This window comes from Balaenoptera physalus (genome assembly GCF_965194825.1).
Source record: "Balaenoptera physalus genome assembly, chromosome: X".
NCBI classification, from domain to species: Eukaryota; Metazoa; Chordata; class Mammalia; order Artiodactyla; family Balaenopteridae; genus Balaenoptera; species Balaenoptera physalus.
Window position 1 is genome coordinate 13950879 of NC_138903.1, and position 21429 is coordinate 13972307.

Genomic DNA, 21429 nt, shown 5'->3' on the forward strand with positions numbered 1-21429 from the left:
TCCTTCCTTCCTTCCTTCCTTCTGTTATGTTTTGGAGGTTCACATTTAATAGAGCACTATTTATAGTAAGGATAAATTCAAAAGCATTGAATTTTGTTGAAGAGATGTCTGAGTTTGAGCTCTGATTCTTCTAATTGTCAACTGTGTGACTTTGGGCAAATTATAAGCCTCAGTTTTCTGATCTGTAAAAAGGGATAAGGGTATTTACTTTTCATATTTCACAGGACTGTTGTAATTTTTGTAACGGTGAAATGAAATAATGTGTTGACTTCTTTATGAGATGTTAGAATTCCCAGTCAAAAAAGTGAGTGTACCATTAGCATGATTGTTGTTTCTGTTCATAAGGGAGCTAAGAGGGTGTGGTTGAAATCTCACCTGATTGATGTTCTAGTGGACAGTCACTTGAAAAGTGTTGGGAGCTGTACCAGGCACACAATAAGTGCTAATAAGTTTTGGTTAAATAAAAATTAAAAAAGAAAAAGAAACTGAGACAGCCTGCTTATACAGAAACAGCTAATTATGGAAGTGGGAGTAGAACACGGGGCTCCCACTCTCCCTCCAGTCCCTCTCTCTCCCTGTCTTGGGCTCCTTCACCACTAGCGTTACCTCCCTGACGCTGGCAGGATCAGCCTTCTGGGCCAGGAGACCTAATAAGCTACAAAGTTGGGTCACCATATCTCCACGTATAAAACCTCTCACAAAAGGTTATTTAAATATAGTGCTCTTAAATTTTTATAATTAGCCACAATGACTCATATGCCATGATGGTATTTTTGAGCTTTAATGATTCTTTTTTTTTTTTTTTTAATGAGACCCTCTGGGAACTACAGTTTTGTCTTTTTTTTTTTTTTAAATTAATTAATTAATTAGTTTATGGCTGTGTTGGGTCTTCGTTTCTGTGCGAGGGCTTTTCTCTAGTTGTGGCGAGTGGGGGCCACTCTTCATCGTGGTGCGCGGGCCTCTCACTGTCGCAGCCTCTCTTGTTGCGGAGCACAGGCTCCAGACGCGCAGGCTCAGTAGTTGTGGCTCACGGGCCTAGTTGCTCTGCGGCATGTGGGATCTTACCAGACCAGCGCTCGAACCTGTGTCCCCTGCATTGGCAGGCAGATTCTCAACCACTGCGCCACTGGGGAAGCCCAGAGCTTTAATGATTCTTATTTTGAAATTAAAAAAAAAGATAATGTATTTTACTGAGATAATTTAGAAACTTAGAAATCCTATTTTTATCCCCAATAATTTGAAGTATATTTAAAAACTGAAATTGTCTCATTTTCTGTGTATGTTTGATAACTTGACTGAGAACTGACATACTGGTTGCGGTTGGTGGACCCCAGAGGTCACTTACAGACCTGGGCTTCCTGTGTTTCTCTGACCGAGGGTGATCCTGGCCAAGGGAAGGTGTGGGGCAGGCCGGAGTGCCCTGAATTAATACTGCAGGACAATTCTCGACCAAAGAGGGACGGGAGTCGGTGGGTAGACACCCCAGCCTCCTCGGCCCTTGGTGGCAAGTTCTGGAATGTGCTCCCCACAGTCTCTCAGGGGTCCCCAGCCGGCCTGTGCTCCAGTTGCCCTGTGTGGTACCCTATATTGCCTTTCATCCCCTCCCTGTGCCACTTCCCCTCTCCCTCCCCGTGCTTCCGGAGAGCCCCTTCCAAATAAACTACATGCACCTAAATCCTTGCCTCAGGGTCTGTTTGGGGGTGAATGACAATTTATATAGACAATTTATTACCCAGAGTCTATTATACCCTCCACGCTAGAGCATGGGTGATTTTTTTTTCTGTTTTTGTGATTTTTTCCCGATTCTCTGTGTATCTTCTATGCCACGCAGTAGAGTAAATGCAGGCCATGTAACTATAATTTGAGATGGGATTTATAAACGTTCTTCAAACTTTTTGGCTCATAAATTGCTGAAAAAGTCTAACAAGTTATAAATATATGTTCCTCTCTCCATAACATTTTTGAGGAATGGCCTTCGAACAACTTGTGCCAGGATGTTTGCACACCTACTGAAATTTAACTGGGTTACTGCTTTCCTTTGTCATTTTAAACATACCCTCTGGCAACTGTAATATTTCATCCTGTTTATACCCCTTCTGATGGGCTCCCTTACAGGATTAGCACCAAGCTTTGGAATTAGATCATCCTGCTGAAACCCATTTTGGGCCCAAGGGTCAATAGTTGCTCAACTCTTTCTGCCAAAGCACCATCAGATGTCCAACAGTTGCTTGTGTTTCTCTTCCCATTTTATACCTCAGCTTCTACATCCCTCAGAGCCCTACACTTCTGAAACCTTCCCCATGTCAGTGGCTCTTTCTCTAGCCTCCTTCCAGCCTTTGGTTTTTAGTCCTTCCCTGATGCCTTTTTACCTCTGCTCCAGTGTCTCACTGAGATGGCCTCTTTAAGCCCTGAGGGTTCTGAATATATGAAAGAGTCCAGACCTCACTGTCGGCCTCAGGCCACAGAGAACTTCAGGGTGTATATATGGGGGTGAAAATGCAGGAGATTAGGTATAACAGACTCAAGGAGGAAGAATAAAAATTTTGTGTCTGTCTAGAAAGATACTACTTTCCCCATGGCTGCAGCAGGCAGGGAAGAAACACTCATCCTTTCTTTGGTTTTCTTCCTTAGTTCCAATACCAGTAAAGGGGAGCAGAATTTGCCCCAAAATGTGCCTCATTGGCATAAGGATAATTTTTGACTTTTTTTTTTTTTTAAGAAAATAGCACATTTAGGAGAAGCTCTAAAAACTGAGTAGAAGTTACCCTGTTATAGGAGACATTTACATTTATAAGGGAAATCTCCATTTGTAAGGGTGTCTCCCTTTTGGTACCAGGAAAAAGAGGATGACTCTAAATCTCTAGAAACTTATCAATGTAGAAGGCATGGACTGAAATCTGTAGAATGAGCTTATACTTCTTTACTGTTCTTTGCCTGGTAACCTCCTAGGACCGGCTCCCCCACCCACTTCTTTTGTCTTTAGCTGAAGATGGTATTTAAGGTGATGGCTTGGGCCTTTTCAGGGAGTTATTCAGTCTTCCTGGGTCTCTCCCATGTTGTCAAGGAGGTATACATGTTATTAAACTTTTGTTTGTTTTTCTCCTGTTAAGCTGCCTTTTATTGTACGGGGTCTTAGTCAAGAACCAAGAAGGGTAGAGGGAAAATGATTTTTCTTCCCCTACACTAGAAAGCCCAGGTTGCCTGGTCAACCACAGGACCATCATTATAGGAAGTAGTAGGGCCTGGTGGTAGAGGCTTAGGGGACAGCCTGCATGGGCTCAAATCTTGTTTCCAATGCTTAGCCCTGGTGGCCGTGGAAAACTTACTTCGCCTCATTTCCCTCATCTGTAAAAGAGCAATAATATTAGTACCTGCCACGTAGAATTGTTGTGAGGATAAAAAGCAACATTTTAAACAAAATTCATAGCTTAGTTACCTGATCCATAGGAAGTCTCCAGTAAGTTTTAGCTATTATTATTGTTGTTGTTTTTAACAGAATCAATCTAATTGAAACCCAGGTACAGAATGGTCTTGTTCCTCGGCAATCTGTTACAAGAAAGAAATCCCCACATGATAGTTACAGAGTAAGCCTTTGAAGAAAGTAAATATTTAGAAGTCTAACTGCCTGCAGCCATTGCACCCCAAATGTCTCTTCCATCTGCTGGATGGAGGAATAAACAAAAATACCTTGACTGGGAAACAGAGCCTTCCTTACATAATCAGAGGTAGAACTCTACATACAGGAGGGTGATCTCATTGACTTGAATCCATACTAAAGAGCAAATGACTCATACACACTCCCTTCCTCAAAGCAGGGAGACAGCGGGCTCCTACAGGGGGAGAACACAATGGAGGGGAAATTTTGATTCCCAAAGATGTAACTTCAGGATTTTACTCAGAGGTGGTCCTGCGTGGATCCACGATCTGTATCTGGATCTCTCTGAAGAAAATAAGAAAAAGAAAAATGATGAGTACACTTTGTAACGTGGATCTTGATCCTCTGTCTTGGTCTGAGTTTTAAGCTCCCCTCTTCCGGAGACAAGAAGGTCTTCACTGCAGACCCTTAGAAAACTCCCTCAAACCTTAGCTAAATTTTCTAGAAAGTGTGTTCTGGGACAATGGACCCCAAAGTGGAGTTCACTTCTACTTATTTTGATTTTTATTTAAAAATAAGGATGAATTAAAAGTTAATACTGTGTAGTATCCAAATTGAGGCTCACCCTGTCACTGAGTCCACGTCAGAGGATCCCTTGTCATGTGCAGCTCAGGCAGCAGGAGTGGGGTTCCCGCCATGTACAAGTCTCAACAATGACCTTACTCTTCCCCGCACTTTCAGCTAATGGAGAGGCATTACAGACTGACATCTGCTTGTGCATGATCTAGTTTTAATTAACCTCCCTAAATGAACATTAGCTTAAAAATATTCCTGCCAAAACCAAACAGAGCAAAACAAAACCCCACAGATTGTAGATGATACTAAAATTGCAACTCCAAGAGAACAATATGAACATAACAGAGAAGACACTTCCCTCATTCCTGGTAGAGGTGCTAATCAGATATGACACATTCAATCCCATTGAAATTATAATTATAATAAAGTTTTTCCGATGACAACAGCATTTACTGTTAATAAAATATATACCACATTATTTTAAGATTATTATTTTACTACTTGTTCATCTTTTAAAAATTCTATATTTTAGAGTAAGTTTTCTCCCCAACCTGTTTATGAACTCTTGTATAATACCCACCCACATTCCACAATGAACATTTCCTAGATTTTGTTCTTGCTCTCTTTGTAGCATATATATATGTAAAGTATGTAATAATTATATATCTCTCTAGTATATATATTTGTTTGTTTGTTTCTTTTTGCTGAACTCTGGAAAGTAAGGTACAAACATCCTGACCTTTCACTTCTAAGTATGTTTGTGTATTTCGTAAGAACAAGGATACACATAACCCCTACATAACCCCAATGCTGTTATCATACCCAATGAAATTAACAATAATTCCTTAACACCAAGTAATATGTAATCCGTGATCAGATTTCCTCCATTGTCCCCAAAATGTCTTTTATAGCTTTTTTTGCCCCCTAAATCCAGGACCAAATCAAGGCACATGCATTGCATTTGGTTATTATATCTCTTTTTTTCCGGTTTTATTATGATATAATTGACACATAACATTGTATAAGTTTAAGGTGTATAACATAATATTTTGACATATGACATATTGTGAAAAAGATTACTTGTTATATCTCTTTAATCTCCTTTAAGGTAGAATAGTAGCTCCCCTACATTCTTCTAAAACAATGATGTTGACTGTTTTGATGAATCCAAGCCAGTTATCTTGTAGAATGTGCCAGAAGTGGATTTGTCTGATTGTTTCTTCATAGTAGATTCAGGTTAAAAATTGGAAACAAGAACACTGCGTAGACAATGTTATGTCCTTCCCATTGCATTGCATAGGAGGCACAACATTGCAGATTGTCCTGCTATCAGTGATGCTAAGTTTGATCAGGGCCACATTATGAATTTCCTGGGCCCTTTGCACTTTTACCTTTATGGGATCCTTTCTCCATAAAACATATAAAAAATTATATTTTATAGTTGTATTGGCACAAAGATAAACATAATCCAAGGTGGATTATGTTCATTTTTTTCCTGATTTTAAAAGAAATTAAAACATTTTCCTCAGCCTCTAAAGGTATCATGGGCCCCAGACCCGTGCCTGCCTAATGGAGAAGTTCGCCCTGGGTTTGACCACTTGATTAGAGGGGTGACCTCTGGACCTCCCCAACATAAAGGTGCATTTTCCCTTTGTAATTAAATAGTAATCTGTGGGGAAACTCTTTGAGACTATGTGTATATCTTGTTCCCCTAAAACCTCTCCCTCAGTGGTTTTATTATTTTTGCTGGAATCAGTTATTACATTGAAGGTTGCAGGAATTATGTCCTGTTCAGGGATGAGAATACTGAGGTGCAAGGAGTCTGTGATTTGTCCAAGATCATAAAGCTAGTGGGTAGAATCACCATTAGGAACTAGGTCTCTCTGCTTCCAAATTCACATTAGAGTCCCGAGGAAACTGGAGTATATTAAGCAGTGAAAAAGAGCATTGGAGTTATTTGGCCCAGAGAGAAGAACAGAAAAGGATGACTGTAATCTGTTACATAACTAAAGATAACGGTTGGATGGGCACCAAGGACCAGCAAACTCTCCATTTGCAGCATGATAGCTCAAAGGAGATAAGACTCCATTGCTCTGGACTATAGTCATTTTACAAACCAGCTAATAATTGCCTCACATTTCATCAGAAAAGTTCTTGGTGTTATTCTCAGGAGAAAATAAAGCCAATGTTTAATAGTCTTGTCAAATCTTATTAGGTATTAGGATTCTAATTTAAATGCCGACAATGTGTCAATTACCCTAGAGAACATTTAGTTCATTTCGTTTTCTCTTCACCTCAGTCCTCTCCAGGTAGCGTGCATTAGGATTGTAATGGAGGTTTTAAAATATTGTTGTTCAACAATTCCTACAGACTTCGGTAGGTAATTATGAACAAATAAGGGCTGAAATGCTGGATCCTTAAAACTAAACAAACTGCCCGTGTTTGAATAAAAGACATACCTTGCTGTGGGCAAAGGTTTCCAACCCTGGGTGTGGAAGCCAGCTACTTCTACTTGCCAAGAATCCCTTTGACATGTTAATCTTGCACAGAGAATGTTTTTGACCTTTCCAGTGTTTGCATAAGAAAAATGAAGCATGGATGTTTTCAGAAGTGGGAAGCAATTGTCTTTGGCCCCATATTGTCAGAGGAGTGAATTGGTCAGTCTGTGGAAGAATGACTCTTACTAGGTGTGCGAAAGTGAATCTGCTGTCACTTTCTTATGAGAAGTTGAAAATAAAAGACACATCTGCAAGTCACATATTATTAATCTTAATTGATTAGCAAGTATTTGTTGAGCCTCTACTTTGAAATAAGTGGTAAGCGGAACAGGGGACCTGGTGCATTTTCAGTAATACAGAAAGAAGAGAAGAGGAGAAGACATAAGCTTCTGACCTCAGGAACTTATGAGAAAGTCAGGTAGAAAAGACATGTCCATGGAAAGCTAGCAAGCAATTCAAGGTAGTGCAGAGTAAGCGTAACACGAGAAGAGTAAAATTAGACAGGTTGGGAGAAGGAACGGGAATTATCGAGGCCTAGATTGATCAGCAAAAGCTTCAAGATGATACTTATAAGCTGGAATTTGGAAGGACAGGCTTCAGATGAATGGAGACTTCTGGAATCAGGCATGAAGAAAAGGTGGAGGCAAGAAAGTGATGGCGAATTTAAGAATAGGACATAGACTAGTCTCTCTCTTGAGTACAATCGAAAGTTGACAGCTCTTTCTTTCAAAGGACCGCAAGGGGGGGATAATCTATGCGAAATGATCCTGGATATAAAATCTGATGATGGCTTTAAATGACCACCATGTCTAATTGTTCTAAATAAGGCTCTTTTGTTGACAAAGAATGGTTGCCACTTAAACTAACTCAAGTGAAAAGGGAACGGGAGAATTGTAAGATTATAACAGAACACCTCTTGGACATTCAAAAGTAGTTTGTGGGCCAGGAACCAAGGACCCTCTGTATGACTTAGAGTCACATCATCTCAGCTTCTTCTGCTTTTATATCTGCCTCATTCTCTTTGTCTCACTCTACCTACTTTGCTTATTCATCTTGCACTGATCCCTTCCTCGACATCATAATATTTTATTTCCAGCATCTATGATTGACTAACTACATCCTCTCAATTTTTCAGTTTAAATGCTTAAGAGAAAGAGAGACTCTTTGGTAGTTGGCCAGGCAGTTTATTGGCTGGTTTCGATTATTGAGTATCCATCCTAGTCCAACCAGTCATCACTCTTAAACGAGAACCGCCCAGTGGGGTCTCCCTTCATTGGGAGCTCCAGGCAGAGCAGCCCAAACCAGAAGATATAGACTGCTATGTTCCAAGCTCTATAGAACCATTAGACTTCCAGGGAACAGTTGGTATGTTCTGTACACATTTGGGAAATGGCTGGTCTATTTTTCTATCTCTAGGAAGGATTTGCCCAAAGCTTTCTTCTGAAAGAGCTGTACTATCCTGAAAAGAGCTGGTCCTAAATTGAATATTGACTTCACCACCTCTGAAACCATCTGAGCTTCAATTTGTTGCCTGTAGAGTGGGGATAATAGCACCTACCTGCTGGAGTTGTCTGGAACATAAATGAGATCATGTCGATGCTATTCTCTGCTTGGCACAAGGCAAGAGTTTAGTAAATGGGATTTCTGTAATTTCTTTGCTATTTTATGAATATTCCATAATAGAAAACTGTTTGCAATGCATTTTTACTTATTTTTTAATTGTACAAATGATATATGAATATATCTGAATATTTTAAAGCAAACCCTAGACATTATATTATTTCACTGATAAATATTTTAGGGTGTGTTTTTGGTTTTTTGGGGTATTTTTGGCTGCGTTGGGTCTTCGTTGTGGTGCGCGGGCTTCTCATTGCGGTGGCTTCTCTTATTGCGGAGCACGGGCTCTAGGCGCGCGGGCTTCAGTAGTTGTGGCTCATGGGCTCTAGAGCGCAGGCTCAGTAGTTGTGGCACATGGGCTTAGTTGCTCCGCAACATGTGGGATCTTCCCGGACCAGAGCTCAAACCCGTGTCCCCTGCGTTGGCAGGCGGATTCTTAACCACTGTGCCACCAGGGAAGTCCTAGGGTGTGTTTTTAATAAATAAAGTTTTTTAAAAAGCACAGAACCACAATACCACTATTATACCTAATACATTAAAAATAATTCCTTGATATCACCAGTACTAAATCTATATTTGATTTTCTTCAATAGTCTCAAAAATATCTTTTTATGGTTGTTTGGTTTGGATCAAAATCCAAAAAGAGTCTACATATTGCACTACTGATATCAGTCAGTCTATAAACCATTTTCTCTGCTCTTTTATGCCATATATTTGTTGAAAAAATGGGGTCATTATTCCTGAAGAATTTTCCATTCAGGATTTGACTGACTGCATCATCTAGCAGGTTCTTCTATCCCCACATTTCTTGAAAACTGGTACATAGATCTAGAGGCTTATTTAGATTTAGATTCAAATTATTTCTCTGGCAAAACTATAAAAGAAATATTTTATACTATCTTTTATGTTTTAAAAGTTGTGAATTTGAAATAGTGGCTCAATAGTTCCCATGGCATTTTGCACTTAGGAATACAAGACTCCCAAGAGAGAAGGAGGTAAGCCATTCACTCTGGTTTCTGCTTCATGCCTGAGGGAACCACCTTCCCTTGGAGAGTTAATGGTACTTGTGACTGCTATCTGCCAGAAAATGCAGATGGAAGTCATAACTACCAGTTTATCTCTAATTGATTTATCAGAGATATCTTTAGTCATATACATCTTTGGCTGAGGATATTCACATATCTTTCATTAAAAATATCAATTCCTTGCCTACATTCTAAACTAGGAATTAAAATGTTTGAAATGACTAGTGACTAGAGAAAGCACCACAGGACAGTAGAACCTCCTTTGAAATTTTTTTTTTTAATAAGTGTTTTTTTTGTTTGTTTTTTGTTTTGTTTTGTTTTTTTGCCATGCCGTGTGGCAAGTGGGATCTTAGTTCCCGGACCAGGGATCGAACCCGCCCCCCTCCGCTGCGTTGGAAGCGCGGAGTCTTAATCACTGGACAGCCAGGGAAGTCCCTGTAATTGTTTTAAATGCACTAATACAAATTATGGACGGAAAAGCAAACCCGGGTACACAGAAGCAGGACTACAGTGTTGTTCTGGAGTGTTGGGGATATCTGATAAATAGTTGCCTTTTCTCCCCTACCTGAAGTGGGAACAGAGAACTAGATATAGAAATAAGACAGATGACAATAAAAATAATGACTTCTATATCTCATAAAGCTGTTTGGAGAATGTGACCTAGGTGCCCAGCAATAATGAACTTGCAGACACTCTGATCTCCTATATTAGATATGCTACTCCCCTTGTCAGGGACACTTAGATAAGCACAGGCCTCTCTGAGCCCAAAGCACATGCCAGGTTCTTTTTCCCAAACTCACCACTCAAAACTCACTCCCGGGCTTCCCTGGTGGCGCAGTGGTTGAGAATCTGCCTGCTAAGGCAGGGGACACGGGTTCGAGCCCTGGTCTGGGAAGATCCCACATGCCGCGGAACAGCTAGGCCCGTGAGCCACAACTACTGAGCCTGCGCGTCTGGAGCCTGTGCTCCGCAACAAGAGAGGCCGCGATAGCGAGAGGCCCGCGCACCGCGATGAAGAGTGGCCCCCGCTCCCCGCAACTAAAGAAAGCCCTCGCACAGAAACGAAGACCCAACACAGCCAAAAATAAATAAATAAATAAATAAAATTAAAAAAAAAAAAAAAAAACTCACTCCCCCTTCCCTGGAGGGACGCAGAAAGTGAGTGAGGAGTCAGGGTGCAGCCAAGAGTGGTAACTCAATGGAGGTTTAATCAACATGGAAATAAGTGGAAATAACTGTTCCTCTCTCACTGAAGTCCACGATATAAAGGAGTATCAGAGGCAGAACCCAGTGTCAGCACGGCGTTTTCAACAATGAACACCCTCACATTTCGGTGGTCCCAACTCATATCACCTTCTACACTATAGCAGCTCATGTGCAGTAGAACAAATGTTTGTGCAGTGTGTGCAAACCGCAGTGCTGGCAGATAGCAAGATAGAAAAAGACCCAGCCTTTGCCCACCAAAGGCTCATCCTCTAGTGGGTTCTCAACAGGTGGACCCAAAATAGGTGTGTGGCCCACTGTGCTAGGCGTTGCGTGGGGAGTTGTAGCAGGCATGGAGATGCTCTGCTCAGACCTCCCTTGAAGAAGAGACTCGCTGTCCAGCTCTCAGCTCCTTCTGGGTCCACTTCACCTTTCAAGCTATGGTCATGCTCTTCTTGGGCAGTTCCTGCCTAGTGACAGAACCAGGTAGCAACTGAGGTCACCTTCTTTTTGGGTGGCCCCAGCCAGTGACCAAGCCAGGTGGTGATACAAGGGCTTGGCCACTTCCACCGAGACAGGACCCCTTCATTGGGCAATCTTTGCTCCTGAGCTTCCCACTGGGCTGGTGTAGGGCGACCAGCTGTCACGGTCACTGGGACTGAGAAGTTTCCCAGGGCATAGGACTTTCAGTGCTAAAATTGGGAAATGCCGAGGCAAACTAGGATGGTTGGTCACCTTGGCTAGTGTAGACCTTGTCAGACCTGCATCAGGGTCTGCCAGCTCCCTCTGCCCAGTCCTGCCTCCTTCCCTTTCCCCACGGGTGTTCATCAACAATAAACTCTGTGTCCTCCTGACTTCATCTCAATGTCTCATTCCCAGAGCACTGGACCCACGACAGGGGCACACGTAGCACAGAAACCAGGAAGGACCTAAATACTGCAAGAGAAGATGAGGCTGAAAGAGAGTAGGAGGGCGGGGGAAAGATTAATTTGATAATTACAGGGATGCTTCTGTGTATGACTTTTTCAGCGGACTATTTGTTCTGCAACCTTTGAAAAAGAAAAGAGGCGTATGTAAATACTCAGTGACTAAAGGTTTCCTAAACTGCATTTGAATACTCAAAATGAAGGCTTTGCCAACAAAAAAAAAAAGCCAACCTTCTTGTTCCGGCGTCCTTTGTTAAACATGCTTTGTTATTCATTTCTGTGATTTAAGAAGAAAAATAAATGGAGCTTCAGCTTTTCTGAGAAGTATTCTTAAAATCAAGAAAGAATGTGGGCAGAATATTACTGCTGGGGGAAGGGAGCAGCATCCTTCAGGGCCAGGACTAGGATGAGGTGAGCCAGGTACTTGGGGTGCAACACTTAAGGAGGCGCTCACTGTGAGTTCAGAGTCGGCACTTGCATGAACCTGACAGTCAACACCTCCTTAAGTATTGCACCTCAGGGCCCTCACTGGCCTCACCCTAGTCCCGGCCCACGCATCCATAATAGTATTAGACAACTTCCCTCTTCCCTGCCCCAGGTACAAAGCCATCGTCCGGCCAATGGATATCCAGGGCTCTCATGCCCTGATGAAGATCTGCCTCAAAGCTGCACTGATCTGGATCATCTCCATGTTTCTGGCCATCCCAGAGGCTGTGTTTTCTGACCTACATCCCTTCCACGAGGAAAGCACCAACCAGACCTTCATTAGCTGTGCCCCGTACCCACACTCTAATGAGCTGCACCCCAAAATCCACTCCATGGCTTCCTTCCTGGTCTTCTACATCATCCCGCTGTCGATCATCTCTGTTTACTACTACTTCATTGCCAAAAATCTGATCCAGAGTGCATACAACCTACCCGTGGAAGGGAATATACACGTCAAGAAGCAGGTGGGTGCTTAGGAGTGATTCATTTCCTCCTTGGGGATTTGATTCCTTGCGTTTCTTTAGGACTCCACTGACAAGTTCAGTATTTGGGTGGTCATGTTGCCTGATTCTGCAGTAGAAGAGGTGAGTGATCTGTGGCCAGATGGTAAACAGGAACTCCTAGCTTCAGAAGACTAGGCATGCAGGTGTTCTTTAAGAATCTTGTTCTTTTATTAAAGAGACCTAGGCTAGTGAGGTGTTGAGAACCTGAAAGCTTTGGAGTATGGGTTTCTTTTTGAGAAAAATCTGGAAAATGTGTTGTTGTTTTTAAAAAAATAAAATGTTGAGGCTCATAGGGATGTGACTTCTTTAAGCTCCAGTCACATTGTTTGGGTAGGAAGACGGTTACCACATGTGATAAAGCAGAAAGGGCAGGAAAACGAGGCTGGTTGAAGAAAAAGCAGTAGTTTGATTAAGATGGGTTCACATTGATTTGAGTTCAAATCCAGGCTTCCTGACTTACTTACCCTCTCTGAGAGTCAGTTTTCTATCCACGATGAGGGTAATAACCCATATATTGTACGGCTGTTGGGGGATTACAAGGGAGACACGTGTACCCCCAGATGGCCCAGAGTGCAGGGTGCCCTCCTTAAGCGTTAGGCTCCCTTCCCCAATCCCCCTGTCACCCCCATAATTTCATCCTGTGGTATAAATGGTAGGAACCAGGGGCTCTGGCTTTGTCGTCTTCATCAGTTTTTGTCTTCTAGTCCAAATGTAGATCGTGTGGTATTTATGATGGAAAAGCAGAAAGACTCTCCCTCCATTTAAAACGTGTAGGTGACTCAGTTGGAGGCTTCACCCTCTAAAATTCTTTTTTTCCCCTCATCAATTATGGGGGGAAAATGGCAGTTCTCAGTGAAACTGTCTCCCTGCTTGAAAGACCTCTCAATGGTGAACATCCAGTGTACCCCAGATTCTTTAAAGAGAACAATGTTTTCCCCTTGCCGTAGCAGAGGGAGTTGGGAAAAAAAGGAGATGCTCAGCCCGCTTTTGTCTGAGACCCTTCCTATGTTACATAGGCCAGAAAAAACTTGAGAGTAAAAAAAATAATAATAGGCAGTTATCTTGGTTTGGCGAATGAGGAAGAACAAAGCTGGCTGCTTTTTTAAGCATCAGAGGGAAGAAGAAATTATTAACTGTGGAGCCAAGAAAGACATGAAGTCATATGGCTGATAACTGCACCAATGCCCTCCTGAGGACAAAGAGGGCACTTACTAGAATTTCACTGTGCAGTCCACTCAAGCATGTAATCAACTTTGTTTCAAGAGCTGCTCTCAGAGGCACATTCGAACTATTGAACTTGTTTTCTGTGGCCTTGTGAGCCCGTCCATTTCCCTAATTCATTTTCCCCATCTTCTGCTCTGCCCACCTCTTTGCCTCTGTGTCACTCTCTCCTCAGATCGAATCCCGGAAGCGCCTGGCCAAGACAGTGCTGGTGTTTGTGGGCCTCTTCGCCTTCTGCTGGCTCCCCAACCACGTCATCTACCTGTACCGCTCCTACCACTACTCCGAGGTGGACACCTCCATGCTCCACTTCGTCACCAGCATCTGCGCCCGCCTCCTGGCCTTCACCAACTCCTGCGTGAACCCCTTTGCCCTCTACCTGCTGAGCAAGAGTTTCAGGAAACAGTTCAACACCCAGCTCCTCTGTTGCCGGCCCAGCCTGATGACCCGGTCTCACAGCACCGGCAGAAGCACCACCTGCATGACCTCCTTCAAGAGCACCACCCCCTCCGCGGCCACCTTCAGCCTCATCAACGGAAACATCTGTCACGAGGGGTACGTCTAGACTGACCCTTGACCCTGCCCCCCTAGGGACTCCTGGTTTTGCTTTATGGCTGGTAAGGAACCCTCGCCTCTGTTGTTGTCTCTGTACCCTCCGAAGACCCTTTGGCAGGCTCATGAGTGATGTGGGTGGGTTGGGGAGAGGCCCAAATGGGTCACCATTATGTTTGAAAGGCCCATCAAGGCCTGTGTTTTCCATTTCAACTTGTGAATGCTGCTTCTGACGCAGAGCAAACTTTCCCTTTTTTAGAAAAGGGAACAAATAGGAAACCATTATTTTAAGCATTAAACCCTGACATACAGATGTGCTCAACTAAGTCATAGAAACTGTATGAACAACCAGATTTATATAGCAGAGAAATTGTACACTGAATGTCCACTTTGTGAAAGACTTCACCTTGTCATTTCTTTAAGCAGAAGTTAGTGCTTTAAGAATATGATTTGAGTCGTTTTTCAGGAATACTTATAATCACAAACCAAGGAACTTTTTTTTACACTTGTAATATGAAAAGTCAACCCTAGGCGAGTCCCATGTATAAGGGACAGTCCCCAAGCTGATAACACCGGAAGCCAATTTAAAACAAATCCCTGAGTGTCGATTGTTTTTAAAAGACATTGCTGAGGACATAGGAGAAACACTCACCACATCATTTTAAGGCAAAAACACAACGAAACACACTGACACGTATATTGAGGTCCAGGTGTGGCTGGGGAGTGATAGCTCACACTCCGAATTCTAACTCAATGCAGGTCCTTTTTGCTTTTACCCAGTTGCAGTCATCCATGGTGCGGTTCCACCATATCAGAGAAATCCTTCGCGGGGAAAATTGATCATGCTATCCATTCATCAAACATTTATAAAAGTGCATAAAATATAGTATTTATTTTAGGCATATAGGTTTTCAGACAAATGTATTTACTTCTATTTGGCTGTCCTTGTCTGCTACGCTGAAGAAGTAGTTTCACATGAGAAGAAAGGGATCATATTTGAGTGGAAATAGAAACATGTTTACATTTAATGCCTGCTTTACCTAAAGTCTGTGGCAGGAAATGAATTCAATGTCAGTAATATGTGTTTCTGTCTCAGTATGTGTAAGAAAGTTGCGGAGGGAGGTCTCAGCTTTAAGAACTGATTGAAAGACAGCTACAGATACATTAAGTTTCTACTTATGAAGAGTATTTATGAAACAGCCCATGTGCAGAAAAATACTGGACTTAAATCTTTTTTGTTTTCTAAGTGAGTAAAAGGATTTGACTCTCTTTCTTTGGAAGCCCTGAATCAAGTTTTTCTTGACTCAGAGACAGGCCAATTCTGACAGATTGCAAATATGTTACCCCACTTTCAGATAAATCCAAATTCTGCAAATGTGCCCTCATGTGTAGCCCTCACACACTAAGTTTTAGTTCTGGTTTTCTCTATCCAGGTGAGATAGAACAGTCAGCTCTCTTTTCCACATGAGATTTTTATAAGATTTCTGTGTCTTGATACAAGGAAGTGCTCACTGTCTGCAGAGCTTTAGAAGTTGGGACTAAGACTGTTCTAAAGATCTGTATTTATAATTGTATTAGCTGGAGTGAACCTCTGCACTTCTGTTTGCTACATGCACTTGCATACCGTACACACCTGCTTTCCTCGCGCTCCATAATTACATGGGACAGTTTGAAAAGAAGACAGGTAGTATAGCTGAAAGAACCAAGATTTTTAGCTTGACATCCCAACTCTGTCTCTAGCCATATATGTATGTATATATATGTGGCTATCATTTTTTTAAATCTCTAGAATGAGAGGACAGTCCCTTCTATTGCTGAGATCCTCTGAGCCCCATCATTGTTTCTATTTCTGTCTCTTAAGCATTTATGTAGCCACCTGCTCACAGTTGTCCCACTTCTGCCACCTTTGCAGCAACTCCTCTTGAGAAATCCTTCAACCACCGTTCTACACTCATGTTCCCAATAGTGGAATGGAAGGAGACAGACAATTCCATCGCTTCGAATAATCTGTATGAATGATATCCCGTTAGCTTGTTATGTTTTGTAATTAGAGCTGAAAGAGACAGAAGAAAACACCTTGCTCATTCTCCTCCTTGTACAAAGAGTACTTTTCCTATTCACACTCCTTCAACCTCCACGCACCTGTTATCTTGAACTGCTGCTCCACAGTTTTACCCTTGGCTTTCTTCAAAACTCTTGAGTATAAGTGACTCCATACCTAGTTAGTTGCTAAAGTACATAGCATTCTGGGCTCCTATCATGACTTGTTCAAGCATCTCTGATCTCCCTGCTTCCGAAGACGTTTTGGGAGTAGGACTTATCTTAATGCCTCCTTCAGTTAACATCATGGCATAGACTGTGTCTGGCCTCCTTTCTAGCTTCTGGATAAACAGGAGATCGATGTCTGGGTCTAGCTGTGTGTCCTTAGGCAAATCTTATCACCTCTTTGAGACTCTTCAGTGAAAAGGTTGGAGGAGGCCTTTGCCAGCCAGTGACCTAGAGGACTGATCAAATTATTTTGTGAATCAACTGATGGATTGACTCCAACTTTCTCACTGGGAGGAACTCAGCCGGGCCCTTCTCTAGGGAAGTCAAATTTTTATTTCACCTCCGGAACCTAAAATCACGGTGAGGGAGACCCAAGCCCCCACGTGGTATCACCTCTCCGTTAGGGCTGAGTGTGGCAGCGGCTGGAGCTAAGACATTTCACTCCTGGCTTCCAAAGATAATCACGTTTAGAGCTTATGTCTTTGGTGAGGAAAAAAAAAAAATCAATTTTGGCTGTGGAAAACCATCTGTGTTTATTCAGTTGACAGACACTACCTTTCAATCTATCTTAAATTGAGCCTCCCTGAGGCAGGCAGCTCAACAGTGACAGATTAAGCAATAAACAAAGCAGTCCTCCCACCAACGGCTGCTGCTCGGAGGGATTTTCCACAGCAAGACGATCCTGGCCCCACCCTGTTGTTGACGTGATGATTCCCCATAAGTGCAGATGGCTGAACCCTGTTCTTCTGGCTGCCCTCACTCCCCCACTGAACCTGGCCTTCCTCCTCATTAATAAGCCCTGAATTTCCCTGCTTTGCCCCACAAACAATTTGGGTTCATCTTGAAGGATGGAGAACCCTGAGATAAATAAACAGTTTAGAGGCTACTTCACACAAACCAAGTTCAGCTTGTTATGAAAATATACGTTAAATAGAAATAAATAAACTTGTCCACAGGACATGGGCACACTTAAGTTATAAAGTCTTCGTTTGTGCCCAAGTAGCCGTTGGTTATTGGTTTCGGAGTCTACTCATGTGCCAAGTAGCTTCTGGTAATAGTGATTAGCTTTGTCTGGGGACTACAAGTTGAATGACACCCTCAGTCTGTGGACTGCAAGGTGGCTAAGTCACTTTTCCCAGGAGCCAGATAGAAACGATGGCCCCGGGAACCTGACTGTATGAGAGTGGGATAAGTGTACACACGGTGTTGTGAGGAGATGGGGAGGTGTTTCTTGCCATTTGTGCCCTTCACACCCACACCAGGAAGGAGCTCCCACTAAAGAGTAGCTTCGAATTAACCCTGGGTTGCTGAGAGGAATGGAGCACATTTGACACATTTGTCTAATATTTGGCTGAATTTTCATAAAATGGATTAAGAGCTGAAAACAAAGGAATTAGTCACTTTCCTGGGACCAGGCTTTGTGTGAGCTAGTCAGTGAAACCGAGCCCTAACAAGCTGTACTAAACTCTATCTGGATGGTCACTTCTCTCAGCCCCAACCTCGACAACTCCGCCCCCCTCCCCCGACACACATACACGCCCAACACAAACACAACAACTGTAATATCAAGCAATCTCTTACCATGATATTTGGCCTTCAAAGACACCCTTTTTTAGGAGCAATCAACAAACCGAACACAGAGAACAAATTTTTCTCATGTGAAAGTTCACGTTAGAAATGTATTCGGTGGAATTTATCTAAATTTTTAAAAAGTTGAAGAGCCCCTCGGTTAAAATATTACATATTCACAATTAATTCAAAAAATACTTTGCATTGACCTAGTGTTCATGGTCTACATTGCCTCATCTAATCCAAGCCTTTGCTGCTGACCAGAGAGCTGCTTTACATCCTTTACTGTGGAAATTTGTAAATGACATTGACTAGTGACCATCCACTATTAGATTAAAAGGCCCAGGGAACTATGAGGCTGAAGCATGAAAGTGTGGGTATGGGACCAGATTGACGTTAAAAAAGATTTCATATGGTTCAACGTAACCTGATCTCATTCATTCTCATGGCCCATTCTGTGCTATTGAAGAACAGTGCTGATCATCACCACCCCATTTTACAGGATAGTCTGTTGCCCCCCCAAGTGACTCTGTTTAACTTGGCACGAGAGAGTGAATGGAGTTGTCGTTGGTTGCCTCAGGAGAGGCATACTATTGGGAATGGCATTCCGCGTCTGAATGGAGTCCTGTGGCTCTAGAAGTGCTGGAAGGGAGGGGCTCAACTTCCCCAAGCCCCGAGGACGTGCCACATGCAGTGCGGAGCACATTGCTGTTCATCCTAACCAGCACCCTGAAGAGCATTCAGAAGATGAAGCCAAGGCTCAGAGAGATCGCTCCACGATGCCAAGGCCACATGGCACAGCTGAATGACAGAGCATTAACCTGGGCCTGCATCTCTCTTACGTCCTCGTCCAGTCCACTGCTCAGCGTTGCTTCCCAAATCCAGCCCTCGTGAGAAGTTCAGTCCATGGAACATAATAGACCGTCCTGTTCCCTACTCTAGATTTTGTCCAAAGGCCTGAACTAGTGATAAAGTCAAAGAATATGCACAAAGGGCATCAAAGATGTTTCTAAGCACATAAGTTAAGGACTCACTGCAGGCAGAGGCTGAAATGCAGCACAAAGTAGGTGGGCAAGGAGGTCCCTTAGTTCACTTGCCCCCAGAGACACAATTCAGTTGCAATCGAAGGCCCTGGGAAGAATTTCCCACCTGGTTATGTGACTAACTGAGGAGGAAAAAACCTTGGTGAAGTGCCATGTTCAGAGAGAGGACCCCAGTGAGAGGAATCAGTCCAGGCATCCTCCTTCAAATCAGGATTAGTTGTGGCGAAAAGGTGTCGGGAAGAGGTGGAACCACCCACTTCCCCCTCAAAAGAGTAAGATATGACAGTGGATGGTCTCCTGGAGTCTGGAGACGCAGGCTACATGAATAGCCTTGAATAGAAAACGATCTCCCGGACTAAGGGGCCAAGTCATGGGCTCAGGTATGGACCTAGCTATCTGAGTGCCCAGCCCTAAGTGCCCTGTTATAATCCCAGACACCACTGTCTCTCTGCTCTCTCTGAGCTCACGTTCTAGAAAATAAGATTATTTTCCTTTTATTACCCAAATTTAAATTTCATTCCCAGAGCTATATAATGCCATGGAAGGACTCACGTAATTTTATGGTCTTTTAAAAGGATCATTTTAATGGATAGTAAAACCTCACACACTGAACACCTCATTAATTCCCAGACAAGCTTGAAAGTTTTGGTATAATCCAGGATTTCAGTGTTCAAAGTACATTATATAATTTGGGCCTGTTGTGAATCTAAATTTTTCATCACTTTGCTTCAATTTTAGCTACTGATATTGATATATCATTATTGACCATGTACAACATTAAGAAAGTTAAACTGATTTTCTTTAAAAATGTTTTTTCCTTTAATTTGGGCTTAACTGATTCAAACATGACCTTTTGCATCCAAGTCAGCAGGGTTTTGGGTAATAAAATTTGTTGAAATGGTCAATTCAGTGAGTTGTAAAAATACCTGGCACAAACTTCTTTAATGTCACTTTCCATTTTGTTTTAAATATTATACTCATACTTTGTAAATTATAATTGTACTTGTTACAATTAACTGTAAATATTTATTACATTAAAAATGTGTTCTGTATTAAATAACTCGGAACAAGTTCCAGGTGTGGTACTTAGTATAAATAATGTCATGGCTTGGCTTTGCCTAGACTCCTTAGAGTAATGAATTATTTATAAGAAATTCACAATAATAATGTGAATGATTCAGATCCTTTTAAATGTGCAAACTTAACTGTGTGACCATGTAAAATTTTGTCTATGAATCGTGCTCATTGATTGTACTCTTATTTTTCAAGAAATGTTCCCAATGCTATCACATTGTACCTGGTCTGTATGACATTAAGTCAAATCCAGTGTAGTAAGCTGAATATTCAAGTCACAGAAGATAAGAAATGTGTTTTATTTCTTAATATAATAAAGCATAATTTATGAAATGGACAGATGCATGTATGCAATGTTCAATAAAAATATAGCTGTTGCATGAATGTAGTCTGTGGCTATATGCCCCATAGTTCCTTGGTTCCAGAACCATCTATCAATACACCAGAAGCACCCAGGCTGCTTGTTGCAAAAGGCAGATTCTCCAATTCGATCCCTATTGACTCTGGAACATCTGAGGGCGTGGCCTTAAAAAAATCTGCATTTTAAAGCACCCTAGTGGATTCCTTAGAACGTGAGAGTTTTGTTTCATTAAACTTTTAAAACACATATTTAACTTTTGAATAAGTAAGCCATTCTCATGATTCAAAATTGAAAACACAGAAAGGTATTCAGTGAAAAGACACTAGGCTACTGCAGTCCCCTGCCCTCACAGGTCTCAGCATCCATCGCCACCTTCCTGCAAAGGGTGGCCATTGTTATTAGTTCCTTACATGTGTATACCCCTGGACATTATTTATGCATATGCAAATAAATACAAATATGTGTTTTCCTGTATCCCACCACCGTTTTACATTTTACAGAAATGGTAGCATATTATATGCATTGTTTTGCCTCTTGCTTGCTTCACTACCCATTGTATCTTGGCAATCTTTCCATATCATTATATAAAGTTCTTCCTCATTCTTTCTTTCTTTTTTTTAAAAAATATTTATTTATTTATTTCGTCGCACCGGGTCTTAGTTGCGGCACGCGGGCTCCTTAATTGTGGCGTGCAAACTCTTAGTTGCGGCATGCATGTGGGATCTAGTTCCCTGACCAGGGATCAAACCCAGGCCCCCTGCGTTGGGCGCGCGGAGTCCTAACCACTGCGCCACCAGGGAAGTCCCCTCATTCTTTCTTACACCTACAGAGTATCTCCTCTAATTTATTTATCCAGTCTGCCATTGATGAACATTTAGGTTGTTTCCAATATTTTGCTATTACGAACATTGT

General features: G+C 42.2%; 1 protein-coding gene across 1 annotated transcript in view; it reads left to right on the plus strand.

Annotated features, from left to right (window-relative positions):
• GRPR (gastrin releasing peptide receptor) overlaps nucleotides 1–20142 on the plus strand; it is a 278270-nt gene extending 258128 nt beyond the window's left edge. The window contains exons 4-5 of the mRNA XM_082447338.1: nucleotides 12039–12390; nucleotides 13826–20142. Of these exons, the coding sequence (XP_082303464.1) occupies nucleotides 12039–12390; nucleotides 13826–14215 (742 nt within the window). The 3' untranslated portion in view covers nucleotides 14216–20142. The remainder of the gene's footprint in view (nucleotides 1–12038; nucleotides 12391–13825) is intronic.
• The last annotated feature ends 1287 nt before the right edge of the window (nucleotides 20143–21429 follow it).